This window comes from Fulmarus glacialis, unplaced genomic scaffold, assembly GCF_000690835.1.
Source record: "Fulmarus glacialis isolate BGI_N327 unplaced genomic scaffold, ASM69083v1 scaffold3116, whole genome shotgun sequence".
Lineage (NCBI taxonomy): Eukaryota > Metazoa > Chordata > Aves > Procellariiformes > Procellariidae > Fulmarus > Fulmarus glacialis.
Window position 1 is genome coordinate 582 of NW_009218552.1, and position 15955 is coordinate 16536.

At 43.5% G+C, this 15955-nt stretch overlaps 1 protein-coding gene across 1 annotated transcript in view; it reads right to left on the reverse strand.

Annotated features, from left to right (window-relative positions):
• Nucleotides 1–4: 4 nt before the first annotated feature.
• Nucleotides 5–15955, reverse strand: part of RNF213 (ring finger protein 213) — a gene marked incomplete at its 3' end in the record, with an annotated part of 52651 nt that continues 36700 nt past the window's right edge. Inside the window, 25 exon segments of the mRNA XM_009580061.1 lie at nucleotides 5–119; nucleotides 661–839; nucleotides 970–1059; nucleotides 1876–2073; nucleotides 2389–2466; nucleotides 2601–2802; nucleotides 2928–3108; nucleotides 4041–4124; nucleotides 4820–4952; nucleotides 5275–5526; nucleotides 6098–6189; nucleotides 7039–7219; nucleotides 7548–7707; nucleotides 8480–8574; nucleotides 8903–8937; nucleotides 9559–9640; nucleotides 10308–10636; nucleotides 10639–10684; nucleotides 10686–10904; nucleotides 11757–11874; nucleotides 12191–12392; nucleotides 13388–13598; nucleotides 14515–14629; nucleotides 15346–15448; nucleotides 15544–15707. Of these exon segments, the coding sequence (XP_009578356.1) occupies nucleotides 5–119; nucleotides 661–839; nucleotides 970–1059; nucleotides 1876–2073; nucleotides 2389–2466; nucleotides 2601–2802; nucleotides 2928–3108; nucleotides 4041–4124; nucleotides 4820–4952; nucleotides 5275–5526; nucleotides 6098–6189; nucleotides 7039–7219; nucleotides 7548–7707; nucleotides 8480–8574; nucleotides 8903–8937; nucleotides 9559–9640; nucleotides 10308–10636; nucleotides 10639–10684; nucleotides 10686–10904; nucleotides 11757–11874; nucleotides 12191–12392; nucleotides 13388–13598; nucleotides 14515–14629; nucleotides 15346–15448; nucleotides 15544–15707 (3664 nt within the window).

The following is a 15955-nucleotide window of genomic DNA, read 5'->3' on the forward strand; positions in this document are numbered from 1 at the left end:
CTGCTTTCCATGTAGCAGTAGCGTGAGAGAGAAGAATCTCATCTGGGAACATCTCTTGCAGCTCTGTAGCTAACTCGGAGTCTTTTGCATCAAGGTAAGGAATGAGCGATTCCTTCAGGCTGGAAAACAAAGAGCAGAAGTAGTATTAATAGATGGTGTACAGCAAACTACAAATGCCACATAGTATTTTGTGCAGTAGGAATACACCAGCGTTAAGTATACACAGTTCTAACACGTGCATTTTGTAATGAGAAGGATTAAACAGCCAGTTAGATTTATAGAGAGGCTAAAGAACCCAGAAATGGGAGGCTGCAGGTCAGAACCAAGCTGTTAGGGCCAAGCTGCGCCTGTGGAAAGCTGAGTGTGCTCATCTGAGTGACTGCAGAAGTGCTTGTGTGTATCTTTAGTGCTCATGAACAGCAGCTCCTGGTATATTCCAGCAGTGTTCCCAAAATAGCTTCTGTAAAATGAGGAAGAGTCATACATGCCAGAAACCGGCAGTGTGCCTTAGAAGTAGCTGTGTATTCTTAATGTTGATGGTTGTGCTTTGTGTCCAGCAGGGCAGTCATTTGCCAAGAGAACCATTGCCATCGCATGCATTTTCAGAGGCGGAGAAGCTTAAGTTAGTACAACAACAACTGGGATGCATAAATCTGTTACCTCCATGTGGGTCTGAATTCATCCACAGCTTGGACACGTCTCAGCTTCAGGACGATCATTTCGTGGAGCTCCTGCAGGAAGGTTTCCAGCCTTGATTGGACAAGGAAGGTGTTGAGGAGCTTGGCAATCTCTGGACTGAGCTCATCTTTGTAGACTGTACTGACATCTACAAAAGGATCCTAAAAATGCAGTGAGGGGAAAAAAAAAAAAACACCACCAAAAACGATATACATTTGAGCAACTTCATTTAGAGAAGAGGAAACAGCTGATGAGACACTGAAGTTATCAGTGTACTTTAGTGTACTTTACCCTTTTGAGGCGCAGAAGCTGCTCAGATTTGCGGGTAGAGAGAAGTTGCCATAGGGCGATGTTGTGCTTTAGGTGACATTGTCTAAGGGCCTGAAAGAAAAACACATACACGCAGTGAACCTGGATGCAAGGGATGTATTTAGGAACCTGTCCACACCCTGCCCTGCCCATGCAGGTCAAAACTGCAGAGGAGCACAACTGCAGGGAGTTCATCAAGCCCTTTTAATCTGGGTGTAGAAGCCCATCTGCAATAGTCGCTTCTCTCCCTCTTCCCCATTTTGCCTCCAATAATCCATCTTTTTGGTATCATGAAAGAGAGTGGGAAAGTGATAGGCCTATGTCACACGTACTTGTCACAACATAGCGCCTTTGCCCCTGTCAGTAAAGAGCCTCTTCTCACACATCATTAAGAGATAAAACCTTCCTCTATCACCACTTTTGAGAGGCAAAGGGATATTTTCAATCCTGCTCAGCACCAGACAAGCCAGTGTCACTGAAAGCTGCCTCATAATTGAAAGTTCTCTCTTTTCTCAGTTTCAGCATTGCAACTAATTATGCTGACACTCAACTGAGAGTTCTCCTTCCTGGGGCTGACAGAAGAGCTTGGATCTGCAGAGAAGAGTTCAACCTTCTGCACATCCCACACCTGACCTTTCTGTAGGGTTTTGCAAGAACCTGCTAAGCAATCACAAGCTATTCGATGCTCCCACCTTGCAAACACTGGTTGCAGGGGAAGTAAAAATTGTTTCCCCCCCCTCCACTGTTGAGTATGGTGGAAAGGGAATTCTATCATACACTTTTTCAAGCTGAACTTTTGCTGGGCTTGGAGATCAGGCTGACTGGATTTAATATAAACTAGTGCAGATTTTATCCTGTAAGAATAAGAGCTTTGCTCTCAGGACTCACCTGCAGTACATGAGGGTTTGTCTGATCACCCATCTGCAGAACTTCTTCTATGTAGTCAGTCAGAAGCATTTCAGCATTCTCTCCACCCATGGCTAGGAATCCCAAGGTAATTTCAGTGATGGACAGAGCATCACAGACATCACTGTAAGACTGTAGTTTCCCACTGATCATGTTCATCACAGAACTGGGGAGAGCACTCTGAAAACCATGAAGTCAAAGCAGTTGCTAATATTAGTTTAGAGCTATTCCTTATTGCTGCTAAAGTTGCTAGAGTCATGGAAGACAGCAGAGCCCCAGATTTAGGAAACTGAAAATGCTTAACTATATCCCTTTCCTTTGTAAATCCTGACTGACAAAAGAAGGCCAGTTTGCATATATTCAAGGCATGCCGAGAGATTAGCGGACAGGCCTTCAGAGCAGAAGAACGAGGCAAGTGACCAAAGACAAGCCTGACATTTCTTGGGATGTCAGGGGTCACATGCTTGCCCTGTTTCCTCCAATGCAGGAACCCACCTGATCCAGCTTATTCCTGACATCATTAAACAGCTGCTCATAATTCCGATCATGTCTGTACACGAGGGTAGGTATTCCCTGTCAGGAGAGAAACCCGTGGTTGTAAAGCTTTGGTAACATTGCTAACCCTGCTACAGTGCCCTGCAAACGCTGCAGGGCCCCAACATCAGCCAAGCTGTCTGCAGAAAACATAGCTAGCTGCCTTCTCCTACCGTTAGGGTGATGAGTGGTTTCCCCTGCAGGAACTTGCTGATGACTTGCTGCTGGATCCTCTCCAGATCAAAGTCCTGCAACGTCTCCCCTCCCTTCTCCATGCTGTATTGGCAGTTGGACAAGATCAGAGGAATCAGGTCTCTCTCAAACTCATAACTGATCAAGTGCAGGTCAGCCACTTCTGATGGACTGATCAAGTACCTGCAGAAGAGAAAACAGTCTCCATTTAGAGCGAGAAGCCTTTATGAAGCAGGGAAAGCTGATTGTGTGGTAGCAGGTAACACAACAGAGCCCCCCAAAAATGCCTAGTTGGAATAGCAACATACCTATCATCTTCCTTGATGTGTTCGTTCACTGAGTGGATAAAGTAATTGTGCAGACTAATGAGATAACTGGCTAAGGCTGTGGAGCAGAGGCCCAGCCCCCGTCGACATGGCAGAAGGACCTCAAGCTTGCTGTCCAGGGTCAGGTCAGCATCACAGTAGCCTTTAGGAAGCTTAATTTCCCCTGAAATATAAGGCAGAGAAGACTGCTTGAGGTGGCCCAGAGCCACCCCACGATGAGCAAGCCTCTCCTGAGCTGACCCAGGTCAGGAGAAAGTATAGAACCTGAAAAAAGCAGTGCTCTTTCCATTACTTATAAACACTAAAGGGAGCAAGTTCAGGTGTGAATACAACAAGAGGGAAACAAATTCTTCCATTTGCACCTAGAGCTTCTTAAACCTTTAATGGCTGTTGTGGTTTAAGCCAGCAGGCAGCTAAACACCACACAAACATTCACGCACTCCCCCACAGCGGGATGGGGCAGAGAATTGGAAAAAATGTAAAACTTATGGGTTGAGATAAAGACAATTTAATAGGACAGAAAAGGAAGGGAAAATAACAATAATGATAAAAGAATATACAAAACAAGTGATACACAATGCAATTGCTCACCATCCATTGACCGATGCCCAGCCAGTTCCTGAGCAATGTCCACGCCCCCCCAGCCAACTCCCCCCAGTTTTTTTTTTTCAGCATGACATCATATGATATGGAATATCCCTTTGGCCAGTTGGGGTCAGCTGTCCTGGTTGTGTCCCCTCCCCAGCTTCTTGTGCACTTCCAGCCTCCTCACTGGCAGAGCAGTATGAGAAGCTGAAGAGTCCTTGACTTAGTGTAAGCACTGCTCAGTGACAACTAAAACATCAGTGTGTTATCAACATTATTCTCATCCTAAATCCAAAACACAGCACTATACCAGCTACTAGGAAGAAAATTAACTCTATCCCAGCTGAAACCAGGACAATGGGCAAGGTCAGTTTTGAGGATATGTCTCAGCATCACTGATGGGAGGAACTTGAATTGTCAAAGGGTAGTAGTAGAGGAGCATTGTCTGACAGCTGGCAAGCTCTTACTTCCATCACTCTCAAAACAGTGCTGGGAAAGAAAGGTACTCACCATTGGTGTCCAGTGAGCTTCTTAGCTTGTTCCAAACAGACAGAAACACATTCACTCTCCTCTGTAACAGGTCCCTCATCACATCTGAGGAATTACAGAAAGACGAATCCTTGAAACACCTTTTACTGGCAACACCGTGAAACTCCATAAAACAAGAATTTTCAAAGCATACCACTGAACTCTAGGCAACTGCTCAAACAGATCAAGAGAGACTAAATAGACATTAGACAGTTTTCTAATGGTATCAAATTGAGTCATTTGCTCTGTTTGTTTATATTCTTCCATTATTGTCTGCTATTGGCCCAAGCTACAAGGCCGGATGGATCCTTGGTCTGATTCTGCATGACCTTTAAGGACTTTTCTGTAAGTACTTAAAAACACAAGTAATTGTACTTAAGTACAATTGAAGGAGTTGCCACAAAATGTCTGTATGCTGCTCATGAATGGAAGGGAAGGACATCTACTCCACCTTTTAGGCAGGCCCTACTCTAGGATAGAGCTTAAAAATTCAACATATCCAGACTGCATTCAGGGATTTATCTTGCTTATCTCTGAGCAGAGTCCCCACCCCTTGTGAACAATCTTCCTGTGCTTAATTCTCTTTAAAGCCACCTGATGACTTTTCCAAGCATAACTCCAGGGTTAAGGTCTCCAATTCATTTGGATGGGAGTTAAAAGGAAAATATGAGGGCTTAAGATTGCAAGCTCACTTTCATCTTCAACTGGACTATCCAAGGCTTTTTGTTTCACTAATTACAGTTTTGGCACAGTCTCCTCACCTGAGAGGGGTTCATTAAGGAAGTCTCTGATGGAGCAGTGCTTGACATCAGCGGTGTTCTGAAATCGCCTCACCAAGTCTCTCTGCAGAGCCAGAATCTCTGGTAAGAATTTAACCAGCCTCAGTTCTGTTTCCTGGAAGAGGAAAGGGGGCCTATGAGTAAGGTTGTCCTTGGACAAACCAGTTTTGAATACTTTTATGGAATTACTTTTTAAATGTTCAAAAGAAAAAAAATATTTGACATGTGCAGTTCTCAAGATTATAGAAAGTTATGAGACTAAAGACACTGTATAATCAAATAGTGGTTTGGTCCCAGGCAACTGGCTCTAGGCGACCCTGCCTGAGCAGGGGGTTGGACCAGATGACCTCCAGAGGTCCCTTCCAACCTCAACCAGTCTGTGATTCTGTGAACTGATCTCTGAACATCGCAGCCTCTCATCCCTGTGTCACACCCACCTTCTGCAGAAATTTCCAAAGGAGAGGGACAGCGTCCTTGGCATTCTTTTGCTGGACTACATGGCCCAGGTTCTCCACTGAAATCCTCTTCCGGCAGCTCCACATCTTGGAATGATGTATGTGGCTGTCCTTTGGCAGTTGGGACAGGAAAGTGACCGGGTCACCATACACTATTTTCACTATTGGATTGGAAGAAATTCTCTCATCCTCTTGTATTTGTCTATTTAACTTCAGAAGTTTTTTATCCAAATCCTGCATTTAAAAAAAAGAAATTATATCAGAATTGGCGGTGTCCTGCCATGTTGAACCTCCACTAGAGTATATTTCCCTAATAGCTTGATGACCAATTGACACAGAAATATGTCAAAGCAGAATATGAACTATTAGGGAAGGCATGTAAAACACATGCTGCAAGACAGCTGTTTATACCATAAAGTTATTCTTTGTTCTCCAGATCATCCAACTTGCAAGTCTTCCATTCTTGAGATGATGTATGGAGGGGTGGGGGGGTGGGGAAGGCAGACAGGATTCATTTGGGGCAAACCATGTGCTCACTTGGACAACTGAGCTAAAACATTTCTGCTTTTCCAGCTATACAAAATCATCATAGCACAACTCTAGTTTCAGACAGTCATTTACATATGTAGAATGAAGTTGGCTAACCTTTACAAATTAAAGCTAACCTGCAGTTGTGTTATAGATGGCTTGGCTTTAGGAATAGCTAGGTGAAAAGTGCAGCACAGATATTACAGCAGATCAGATTTCCAAATAGGTGGATTTTGAACTGCTCAGCTACTGAAATTTTATACAGCAAATTTCTCACCTCCAATTCAGGAACAATAATTGTGTTTGCAAAAATGATTTCCCATTTGTTTCTCTTCTCTTTGGTGGAAAGCACATCAAACTGAACTGGCCCTGCAACAGGAATATTTAGTCTCTTACATTTGCAATATTTCAGTTAAAAGAAAGCACAGATTCCCTAAGCTTCCAGATGTGACATCCTTGCAAGTTAGCATGATGAGCCAAGACGGATTACAGAGGTCCTAGAAGCTAAACGGGTATCTTAGTCTAGCTGGAGAGTGTCATCCAAAACAGCACACAGTGATTGCAGGATTTCAGAAGCTTCAGTCCAGTCATTCATTTGAATGCTGTGGACATTTATACAAGTCATTCATAATCCCAGAAAGGTTAAACAAGTTATCCAAGGCCAGACCATGATCAATGACAGACCAAAGAGCAGAGCTTGGAATACTGATTTGTGCTGTCACACTAGAAATATTACATATTACATTACATTACATATAAATCCCTCTATGACACAATGACTCATGTCAACCTGAACTCCAGATTCTACCATGAACCATACTCTGCCATCCCTCTTCTACCAAATAGCTTCTTGGTAGTCATTTAGAGGGCAGTATAGTATATAGATTATACACAGCATGAGCTATTGTGCTTTGAGTACTACCTCTGCTTGTGAGCTGAAAGCTCCCTCAACATGTCATGAGGTTATTTATTCAGTAATTCCTTTGCAGAATTATGCACCAAACCTTGCAAACCCCACATACTTGACCAAAAGAGAAGTAAACAGCCAAAAATTCTTCACTCCCTACAGCAAGAAAAAAGCCTCATATTTCTGGATCTTCCTCATCAGCTCAGTTACTGCCTGTTGGAAATGGTCTATTAGCAAAGCAGCTAAGTAACTGCTGCCCTTAAAACGCTGATACAGCTTGCAGATGTGATATGGCAGGTAGTTTTCCTTACACTGGCCTGGGTGCTGACGGGGGTCTTTGAGGAGGCTGCTGAGGACAAGATGAAGGATGTTGATAGTCTCATCCACACTCTTCCCCAAAATTTTTGTCAGCTGTGCCAAGTCCTCCCGAATATGCTGCTGCAGGAAACTCTCAGAGTTGTGCACTGGTGGCTTGATAATCTTTTGCAATGACTACAGAGCAACAAAAGGCAAGAATGAGCATAGCCAATAACGTCCAGTTCAAGCACAAGGCATGCAGAACTACAGTCTTACCAGAAAGTCAACTCCGTCCTATAGGATTCCTACCACTTGAACAAATAAAGGCAAGTATGTGTGTATATGCATGCATGCAAGTGCATGAAGGAACCAAAATCACTCCTGGGCAAGGAGGGAAGTGAGTTTGGGTCTTGCATCTTGTAAGACTGCCCTAGTTACTTGGCAATATGATGAAAAGGACCAGGATCATACAAAAGTTTCACTACATTTCATGTGACCACTTGGAATTATTATTGGAAGATACCTGAGGATCTTTTGTGGCTCCCAGCAACATTGTCAAATGTGTGAGCATGCGTATCAGAACGAAGACAACTGGGGACATGGCCCGATCAGACACTCCCTTTGTTTTTCTGTGTTGTGGATCTCCAAGTACGTGGCCAGTTTGAGTTCTGTCTTCGTTACTCCTGTTGGAAAGTGTATATATAGTATGTTTTTGCCTTGACAAAAAACACACAAGAGATGACTGATACCCAGTGATGTCTTTTTGACCTATAAATTCTTTGAATTACATAAAAGCTGCCAATTAAAAGTGCTACAGGGGAATGAGGACTTCCAGTAAGTTTTGTACACAAATAAGCCAATTTGTGTGGTTTTGCTGGCTGATTACTCTTCCTTGGACATCTCTTCCTAATACGTTTTCTATGAAAAAGGCAACGTCCAACCCTGTAGGGCAAGATTAGCCAACTCTGTGCTGGATAGACGAGAAACCACTGCTGTTAGAACTAGTAACTTTAACATTCTTACACAAGGGCTTCAAGTGCTAATCCAGAGACTCGAGGAGGAGGGAGCACAAGTTATAGTTACCGAAGCTCTGGTAGAAGTTCTTCAGTCATGCTGATCCATTTAAAGAAAATGTTGCCTAACCTACCTATAGGTTCTACACCTATGTTGGTGTAGAACCACATAACCTATACCAGGATGAGCAGGGAGATGAAAAAGGCTAAACCAGCAGCTTGACAAGATCTTTTGTTAAGGCAGTTTCTGCAAAGTCAGTTATACCAGCATTCCTAACAGCTGAGCCTCTTCCCCTCAGAGGCCCATGTCCGAGCTAACGGGGAATCCCACAGGCCACCTTTCAGGTGGCAGCATGAAGAGGTTGGTACCTTTTGCCCTGAAAACATGACAGGCAAGTACTACATCATTTAGCACCGAAAAGGTTAATGAATCAAAGCATACCGGAATTCTTGAAAGCCAGACAGTGGTTTATGCTGTTCCCCTCCAACTCGGGCACCACAGTCAAGGCAGCGGCTAGTTTCCATGGGGAGGCCACACTAGCGAAAAGCAAAATGAGAACACTGAATTCCAGAGTAAGAGCCTCTCCAGCAGAGAGAGAGAATGAAACAAAAATCCAAGCTGTAACTGGTTAATTCGAAAACTGCTACCAGGAAAAGGACCTCTGCCTCTCTTGTTTCCTAGATTTATGGTATAAGCTGCATTAGAGCTATTTTAAATTTTACATTACAATGGCAAAATGATTAATAATACAGAGTTTAGAAAATGAACAGCTGTGCAATAGAACATTAAAACCGTAAACAAAATAAAACAGTTTATTGTTGAAAACACCGCCTGCTTAGAAACCCACCAGTCTCAAATTCTTACCTCTCCTACAGTGCAGGGGTGGCCATTTGGACATTCTATCAAGAAAGAGAAACAAACAGGACAGTATTATAAGACAGATATCCATGAAGCCCCTGTTATTTCCTTTCATAGGGACCATCATCTTGGAGCAAGAAATATGCTTCAAAATCTAATCAAAAGCACTGACAGTCCCAAAGCTCAAGAGTGATAGACCCACATAGGAACCAGAGGAAGTTTTCAGTGCTTCTCTCCTTGAGAAACAAGGAAGTCTGAGAGATTCTGCTACTGAGTACCAAATGGGCTGGTAAGTATGAATGCTCCCACCCCAGGATTCCTAATATGCAGCAAGATCCTACTGGGGAAAGCAGAGACCTGAAAGCTGGCGAAGAAGGTGGCAAAGTGCTCCTCTTCTGCTCACACCACTTTAACATTGCCAGAAGTAACAGGGCAGGTCTTCTGCACTCTCAAGCTTTGTAAACACCTGTAAGCTTGAGACTAAACAGAAGCTCGATGCACTTTGGTGCCTTACCCACATAAACCGTAGCTACAAATCTTAATTTACAAAGGATAACTCATGCTGAGAAGAGGAGTGTGTCTGTCCTCACATTTGAAACAGTTTCATTCAAAAACCAAGGATTATCCTTCAGTTTCTTTCACAGCCAGTCAGGAGCACTTACTGTACCAGCGCAGAGCAGCCACTCCTTCCCAGGTCCTCGCCTGAGCCATTATATCTTCTGGCATTGTAGGCAGAAAAGAGTGCTAAGGAGGAAAGGAAAAAAGGTGACAAATTAATATGTAAGTCAGTTCTTTCCTGTAGCAGTTGCTCACTGGTTCGTTATTCATGATAGGGAACGAAAGACATCCAAAAGCAGAGATCATGCAGATGATGTACATGCACATTTTCAAATTCTACTTTTGAAAATCCACTCTTAAGAACTGTCAATATTGTTAAGCCTTGCATGTGCACTCTGTGACATTCTGAACTGGATTCCTCTTGGGGTGGCTTGATGTACCCTGGTGTGTACCAGCACGTTTCCTTACGCCTTGGATAGCCAGAAGAAGTAGAGCAGCAGATCCCTCCACCCTGACTCAGCCTAGACCTCCATGAGCCATTATCCTCTAGAGCACACAGGTCTCCACAGTATGACCTGCCAACTGCTTTCAGACTTGCTCACTCAAATATCAGCAAAAGTATTTGCCTGATACTGCTGAGGATGCAGAGGTACCTTGAAAAGGTACCAGTCCAGAGCTTGTTGTTCTGCTAATTAATCCCAACAAGACTGAAATAATCATACATTGGTAATTCACAGCTAAAACAGTGAGTCAGTGCTTTTGATGTTAAGAAAGGTTAGGTTATAGAGGATCCAGCAGATACATGAAAGAACTAGCAATATGCTGCACTGCCATCTGAGTTAAATCTCTTTACCTCCATGGTGTGCGGACGGAATGCCAGATTCCTCAGGGGCTGCAGGACGGGGTTCTGCCCGCACAGCAAGACAGCTGCAGTATGAACAGCCATTTCAATTAGTGCTCCATTGTGGCTGAAGCTTTGAGGATCCACTGTCAGAGATGGCAGTGTATTCATCACAAGAGAAGCTGCAAAGTGCTGCAGGTCTGGAGAATTCAGGACTTGGGAGTTCTGGATGAACTTAGTCATAGCATCTGTTTGCTGAAAGCACATATTTAAAAGAAATAAAACCAGCATGATATTGCCCACCAAACTGAAGAGGACTATCAGCTGCTTCCCATGCTGTGTTGCCCCTGCTTTGAAAACATTTTCTATCTGCTCTGATCAGGACATAACTGTATTTGGGGCAGAAGAACAAAAGGCTTTTCCACCAATGATTTAAATCTCATTCATCCTTATCAATGAAGCATGTTTGTCACGAGCTTCCAAAGTGAAGCATCTTACCTGCTCTTTGGGATGAAGATTTGAGTCACTAACTCCATACAGGGCAGTGACCTCTCTGAAAATAGCCAGGAGCAGATGGACAGATTGTACAGCCGGGGAGCCGCTAAATGCCTAGAAAAGAACTGATGATAAGGCAGAGAAGAGGCTATAGTTCACAGCTGAAGTTTGACAAGTTTCAGCTGGTTACTGGACATGCAGGCTTCAGCAGGTCTGTGGTAAAGCTCTCCCCACACATGAAGGGGGAGAGTGCAGAAATGGCTGGTCAAACCACCAAACCACAAATAAATGAGTAATCTGACAGCACTCAAGCTGATTAAGGATTTTATGTCAGAAAACCCTGAAGTATTTTATTCTTCTAACATCCAGTTGGACTTGCAATCTTACTAGGCAGCAACCTGTACATGCCTGCCTTCAAATCAAATCAACACGCAAGTGAAAAAAAAGTCACATCCAGTGTAAAATAGATGGTACAGAGACATTCAAAGACGCATTGTTTGCAAACTTCTTCCTGAAGGTTTTCATGTACAAATACATATTGGAAAAGGTTACAACTACACAGAAATCACCTGTTTGATTTTTGCGTGGCAAGACACAAGGCTAGGCAGATATAGGCGGGCAGGGAGGGGGCATAAAGTTTCTTTGATTATCTGCCTACTCTCCAGTCAGTTGGCTACAAGGTGCCTGTATTGCTTACTGTAAAACAAACTGCTGCGATAGATTACAAGGGGAGAAAAGCGAGATGAGGCAACCAACAGAAATAACCTCAGTTATGTATGCTAGAACACAAGTGAGAAAGTAAAACAAACATATGTGTGTCTGCCAGCATAAGCCACAGTAACTTTCAAGCAAAGGCAACCCAAGCATCTCCACTGGAAGAGACACTGCCAACAGGAACACGTTAAAGTTTAAACACTGGCCATCCAGAACCCACAATAGGATTATGGTGAGGAGAACGTGCCCTACCTTCTCTGCCTCTAGAAGACCCTCAGTCTTACACTCAATCATGGCTCTCCCCACAGTATCACGCAGGACTTTATAATTCTCGCCACATGCCAGGTAACGATCGATGTGATTAGACTGGCTGGTCTGTACCTAAAAAGGGAAAAGCCCATAGTGAGCACTGTGGACATTAACCAGCCATTGGACAAGGCAGAATCTCCTCTTCCTCCCAAGAACTGTGGCATTTCAGCCTTCACAAAGAGACAGCAGGCAGGCATGGCAACCCAAATGGCTTCTCACTGCCATGACAGACTCCATTCAGTAGAGAGCGAGGATAAGTCATCTTCACAGCCACTCCCACTGTGATGAGCCCCCCAGAGCCATGCAACAGTAGAATCACCCCAAAGCAGCACAAACTCAAGACTAAGAGGAGACCAGAGCCATCTCCAAGGAGACACCTCTTCTTTACCTGTTGCAGAATTTCCACTGGGAATACCCAGTTAAACTGTGCCTCTGTGACAAGCTTCTGAGCAAATTCCATCCCATACTGACTAGCAATTTTCCGGATTAGGTAAACACGATGCCAGTCGTTCTTGGCGAGGCTACAAAACGCCCTCACATTTGCCAGGTAATGCTGCTTCTCCTCTACCTGCTCTTGCTCTGGAGGGGAAAAAAGAAAAAAAAAAAAGGCAAAACCACATCCTACCTTGTAAAATTTTTATGTCAGCTCTAGGTGTAGCACCAAGCTCCTTTTATTAGTACTGACTAATTACACAGGAGCACTTGAGAGCCCTCTCTTCCTCAGAAGCTTATCTAGAGTGTTCCTCAGCTGGATTTCAGACAGTGATTCATTTCTTCGACAGAGGATGACATACTCTACTTCCATTTCCTTCTCTCAGGGACAAGTTCTCCCATTTACTGAGGGATAGTTCACCCTCAGAGCTCTTCCATCTTGCTCAATAATGGCTTTCCAATGTCTCAACTGCCAAGGTGATGGTGCTCCCTAAGAATGATCTCCTGGGATGCATTTTGCTAGCCTGACATCCTTGATGCAAGGGCTGGACACTGAAGTCCCTTGGAAGTAGTTACGTTGCCGCACTTTGATGCTTCATGGACTGTGTAAGTGTCTGAGACTCTCCACACACTGTTCTCCTTTATTTGGTCAGCAAATCAGCTCAAAACTTCTATTACTTATTTTTTTGGAAGTATCTCTTCTTCCTTTTTAGCTGTGCAGAGTTCTCATTCGTATAAAACAATAAGCCTTACAGCAGTCATGTATCTGAAGCGTCATTTATGCTTTATTCGTTTATTCATTAAAGTTCAACTTAGTTGGTCCTAAATAAAATTTCATTGTTAGCATCTAGAGGATAAAATAAATCTCCTTCCAAAGGCACAACTGCTATGTAACTACACCCTAGGGGTCACTGGCACAGCCTTGCTACTAGTTATAGAGCATTTCTAATACATGGTAAAGAGGACAAATAATGACTGACACTCAAGGAAAGAGAAAAAAAAGCTGATGCACTCGTTCTTGGCCACGCATCAGAACAAGTTCTAGCACAGCACAGATGCATTGACTGTGTCCAGCCCATCTCCCATGGTGACTTTGCTCTGTATACAGCATTTCCATTTGATAGCAGAATAATTAAACTTACCTGTGCGCTCATGCAAGTCAAAGAGCAGCTCTGCAGCCTTACTCAGGTACAAGCGAACCTTAGCTACTGCCTGCAGATATTCAACGGATGATTCCTGAAGAGTTTCTTGATTGTTCTTTGGGAGATAGTTCTCTGGAAAGCCTCTGTCTCCAGGCACATAGTTTATATGCTCATATCCAAGGCTGCCCTCAGACTTTTCACACATAGAATCCTAAAGATGGGCCAGAATATTGCATGAGTGGCAGAACCACTTAAATCAGACTACCTGTGCATTGGTACTTTATATCTCCAATGCATCCACACTGCACTAAGCACATTAAACTTTCATGTCTCTCACAGCACCCTCCACCCCAACACCATTAGCTCCTCCCTGTGATCTCTCTGATGCTTATCCTAAACCTCTGCCGCATCGCCAAACACCTTCTTCAGCAATACGCCCAAGCTCTCCCCAATATTTCCTAAGCATGTAGCTGAGCAAGATTGTTATGAGCATGCTGACTGGCCACACACATGCAGAAACACACATCACATGTTCCAAGATGCTAAGCTGTACCTGTCTTTCCCTTAGCAAGAATACAAATTTTGATTTTAGCTACAAAGTCACCATTTTAATGAAAACTATAGGAAACGAAACCTCTACCCTGCTGTCAAGTTTGTTTAAAGTTGTCCAAAGCATTAAAGTTAAGCAGGTGGAGGTAAGGGAACAATCCAAACAGCATAATAATCTAAAGCTCTGCAACCAAAAAAGTGTCTGTGAAAACAAGAAAGTAGTCCAGTAGCAGACTACTGCAACTAGAAATCCCCCTGCTTGCTGCACTCCTATGTTGGAGTTTGAGTCTTATCGGGCCTCACTTAACACTTAGACATCTGTCCAAGGTGTCCAAGAGAAAGAAGAATTTATATAATGCTGCAAACATACACTAGCCTTACTTTGGAAAGCAAGGTTAATTACCGGAGAGCAGGTTTTGACCAGGTGATTTGATATAATCTTCCTTTCGGGCTTTCTAGTTGGGCAGCTAGCTACGTGCAAAAGAAACTTGCCTAAAATTGCAGAAGAATTTCTCTTCTTGACTTTTTTATTCCTGCAACAGTTTATTGCCCAGCTCTTACCTACGCAGCACTCTTACCTCCAAGCAGTTCACAAAAAGCAAGTAGAGTTCTTTTTTATCATTTTTCTCTAGGAGCTCGTTGTGCTCTACCTGGGACAGGTAGCGTTGCACATCATTTTTCACTTCACGGAAGCTACAGGAGAGAGAAACACCCCCTTACTGCAACAGCAATACTGACAGCTACTAATGTTCTAAATCATGATCGAAATACTAGTTATGTCCCTGTGACAGGTGGGGGTCATTCTGGATTCATCTGGAAGATGGAAAAGCAGTTGTGCCATCTTTTGCCAGATGTCATCTAGCTTCACATTCTGAGCTAGGCTTTTATCATCAACAATGCCGAATTAGCATTTCTAGGGCATAAGTCATCTGATCTATTTTAGGCATCTGATTTAGGAGATGATCACACTTGCGAAATGGCTTTTTGTGCACTGACTGCAAAGGGAGGCTGGAGGAGCAGGTGTGAATGGAGAGGTCTGTGTAAGCACACAAAAGATCATTCTTGATTAAATGTCTGTGGATGAGCAGTATTGCTTTGCTGATCTAGAGCGTATCAATTAGTCGGCTATCTTTACATTACCCAAGCCACCCACATTCAGCACAGGTTTAGGTTAAGAATAGCTAGGTAAACCTTGGCACAGACTGGTTAGATACTTCAACACAAGCTACACGCAAGCCAGCCAAGTTGCATAACTAACACAAAGGCACAGGATGAATTGCACCTGTAATGATTCAAATTCAATGAATAGCATGGAAGTGAGGAGAACAATCAGATTGGTTTGATGAGGTCATGAAAAACAAAGCTGAACCCCCTACTGTAACATCCATCAATTGTCTGACTGTGCTCACCTGTACTTCAAGAGGAGCTTCAGCATTACTGAGCGGATGACAGGAGTTTCATCCACTTCATCGTTAAACGGGGACAGAAATTTTGTGTAGATAGCAGGCTGATCTGTGGAGATAAGAAAGAGACAAGTTTGGCAGGTGAGAGAAAGCGGCAAGAGAATCAGCTCCATGAGGCTGAGCATCAGGATGAAGGGAGCTCACCTGAACCTTTCAGGAGGTTTCTGTGAACAAACAGCAGATTAAGGAGCTCTTGGATCACCTCTGCCTCAGGGGGTTCATTGTCCTTGAAGCACATGGTAGTGACTATATCTATGAAGAAATTATTGCATCTCTGCCGGAACAGGGCATTTCTTGCCATGGCATCTCTAGGGGAATGGTAAAAAGCATTAGGACAATGTTCAAATACAGAACCACTTAAATAATGGATGAAGCAAAGCAGACACAGGCAAAAGTCACTAAGGTGAGATACTTTTCCAGCTTTCCAAAAGGCTGGATTTGTGCAACACTTCAGTAGTATTGTCTGCAAAGGCTGTATCACATTGAGAACTAAGATCACAAATGGCAACGTGATGCCAGATACATTTACTGAGAGTTTTTTGCTAAGCTATCACAA